At 33.0% G+C, this 3,235-nt stretch overlaps 1 protein-coding gene across 1 annotated transcript; it reads right to left on the bottom strand.

Annotated features, from left to right (window-relative positions):
- Positions 1-2,647: 2,647 nt before the first annotated feature.
- On the bottom strand, positions 2,648-3,235 carry LOC143569897 (uncharacterized). Its single transcript, XM_077055694.1, has 2 exons — positions 2,993-3,235; positions 2,648-2,935 (listed from the first exon to the last, which is right to left on the bottom strand). Exons 1-2 carry the CDS (start codon positions 3,233-3,235, stop codon positions 2,648-2,650), a joined length of 531 nt encoding a protein of 176 aa, XP_076911809.1.

The following is a 3,235-nucleotide window of genomic DNA, read 5'->3' as shown; positions in this document are numbered from 1 at the left end:
TTAGCTGCTCCTAGAAATGGATTAAGATTGCATGCCGAAAAATCCTTGTACGGACATCTGACTTTTTCCAACCCTTCACCTGCGGATTGATCTTTAGGATCATCCTCATTTGATTTCTTTTCTGCTTCTAACTCTTCTTTAACGATGGATCGAATATTAGAGCTTACTTCAGCAATGATAAAAGGAAGAGTATTTTGCATTGCTTTTGCTATCTCTTCAGAAATATATTTCCGGAATTCATCATTTTGAACACGTGGTATTGTTACATGCGAAGGGGGAGAATTATTTCTTATCGGTCTCTCAGTACTACTTGCACTAGTATGCGAATGTTGAGGGTGACTTCCATCACCATCGTTTACTCCTTTCTCATGACGTGAACTTGTCATTTCTTATTACTGAAATGACAACGAAGATTTAGGATAATATTTATATCCTATCAGCCCCACTAAAAGCATACATAAAACTTTCTTATCACCTATATATTTTATGCACCTTACCTACTCTTTGTTCATTTTGGCAGCCATATGACCACTCTAAGATCACATTAGTACCATGTATTTACAATCATCACTAGCTAGGCGTGATTGTCCATACACTATACGAATATAATTTTATCGTTATCATATTATGCCATAAATCACAAATTTCGGTTCAAATAATCATTTTAGCACATGATCATGCTAATTAACAGCTTAACGTACAAATAACAACCACTCATGTAGGTACACAACTTAACATGCATCTTTTTACATGCATGTAGTTTAGGGAATTTTTTATTAAACTTTAATTCCAATCCCCACCCGAGTCTGAGATCGAACATTGCTTAATCAACATATCAAGAGCACACAATTTAAGTCTAAGTATTCTTATTAAATACTTAGTTCACTTAAACCATTGCTCTAATACCAACTTGTAACATCCTATTTTGAAACGTCTTTTTATATTATTATTTTAATAATATATTCAAAAGCGGTCCCATTTTTTTTTAAACAACGGAAGCGTTATAATGAAATAATGTGACAAAACAACTATATTCAAAATTCACATTATATATAAATCCGTACGTTAAGTAAGTTACACCATCAAACTTATTTAATTAACCCATAATTTATACATCCAAACATGGGTTATAAACATAGTGTTCGATCTTTCAACATACCGAGGCTCGGCCAAACTTTTCTATTTGTGCACCGGTGATTTACCGGAAAAACATTATTTACGATAACATTAGCAAAGCTACGTGAGTTCATTTATCGAATACAATAATATTTTTCTCATCACAATTATAACCAATAGTCCACCACCATATTCTCATCATGGCAATTTAGTATTTAAACCGTGAATTTACTCTTATAACATAATTGTGATTTATTCCCCCACTACGTTACACTCGTAACAATAATTATCACACTATGGTGATTTTACTCCCAACACATTCCACCTGTGGCAATCATTTATCACACTATCGTGATTTAACCCCCCACCACGTTACACCCGTGGCAATAATTATCACACTATGGTGATTTAACTCCCACCACGTTACACCCGTGGCAATAATTATACTCTCCAATATATTATAATAAGATCACTTATCATTACTCATTCAAATAAATCATGTTTACACAAGTTCTATCATCCAAATAAACTTATGACCAAATTATATAACATATATGGAGAGTCGTATGAACTCACCTGGACGTCTAGAGAACCTCTCAGGTGAACCCCTTGTCAACTTCTTGTTATCTCCTATAACCAATATTATATATTAAATTTAATAACCAATACCTTACGATGAACTTAACTGCACTTATAATTCGTTAATATCCGACTAAAGCTAGTATTAATATTAATAATAAAAATATGAACATATATAGATAAATAATTCACCTGCTATCGATGAACTTATTACAAAACTTGAGCTTGCCACTCTATGATGTTTCTCATAACTACCCAGCTAGCATACACAACCGATTTGAATCATATATAACCTCCTAATACCACCATAATTTAATCAACCATAGCAACCGTTATCTATGTCAACACCACTGAGAAAATACTAGCTCCACTCAAAGTCTTTGTTTAATATTATTTCTCTTCTTTTTCTCTGAATGAGTTACCTTCAAATTTCTTTTTCTTTTCTTATTTTGTAGTGAGACAAAGCTCATGTGTGTATATATATAGTTAGAATTATTCCCTTATATATAGATGTCAGAATATGTGTTCAGTGGTAACTAAAATCATACACGTATGGGAACTAAATTTGATCCATATCCTAAATTTGATTATTTTATCCATATATTCTCTTTTAGCTTACACGTACATATTCTAATCTATATGAATAAATAGTAGCTAAAATATGTGTATACGGAAATTTTAGAATAATATAGATTCATGATTTATTTCAAATGTCTTCATACATAATATATGTATTATAATCAAGATTCGATTCGTTTAAATGATGTTTGAATGTATCCCACATAAATGATCGTCTATCTTATTAATTTACTTGTTTAACAACACGTTAAATATAAAGTAATACTTTATTTATCTATGCAAAGCGGGATGTTACAACTATCCCCCACTTTTTTATGGTTTCGTCCCCGAAACCACATTATATAGAAAATAAATGAGGATAGTATGTCCTCATTTAATTTTCTAATTCCAATGTGAAATCAGATCGTTTTCTATGTTTCCACTGGACTTTGACTTGATTGACAACTTTGTTGCGGAGTTGTTTTACTTTTCCATCAACTATAACAACCGGCTCCTCAACATAGTTCAACTTATCATCGACCTCTATGTCATTCAATGGTACATATGCAGTCTCATTGGCCAAACATTTTCTTAAATGTGACACATGGAATGTATTGTGTATCCCACTTAACTCATCTGGTAATTCTAAACGGTATGCCACACTCCCAACTCGAGCTAAGATCTTAAAAGGACCAATAAACCGTGGGCTTAATTTCCCTCATTTACGAAAACGTATTACACCTTTCCACGGGGAGACTTTTAACATCATATGATCCCCCACTTGGAATTCAATCGGCCGTCTTCGTTTATCAGCATAAGACTTTTGTCTATCCTGGGCAGCTTTAAGATGAGTTCGAATCAAGTCTATCTTTTCAGTCGTAACTGCCACAATTTCTTTACTCCCAAGCTCTCGTTGACCAACCTCTCCCCAACATATTGGAGTTCGACATTTTCTAACATATAACATTTCATAAGGAGGCAT

The sequence above is a fragment of the Bidens hawaiensis genome, unplaced genomic scaffold (assembly GCF_021521415.1).
Source record: "Bidens hawaiensis isolate Kalapana, Puna unplaced genomic scaffold, B.hawaiensis_p1.1 tig00024733_1, whole genome shotgun sequence".
NCBI lineage: Eukaryota > Viridiplantae > Streptophyta > Magnoliopsida > Asterales > Asteraceae > Bidens > Bidens hawaiensis.
Note: the sequence above shows the minus strand (reverse complement) of the source record. Positions and strands in the feature narration are given on the sequence as shown.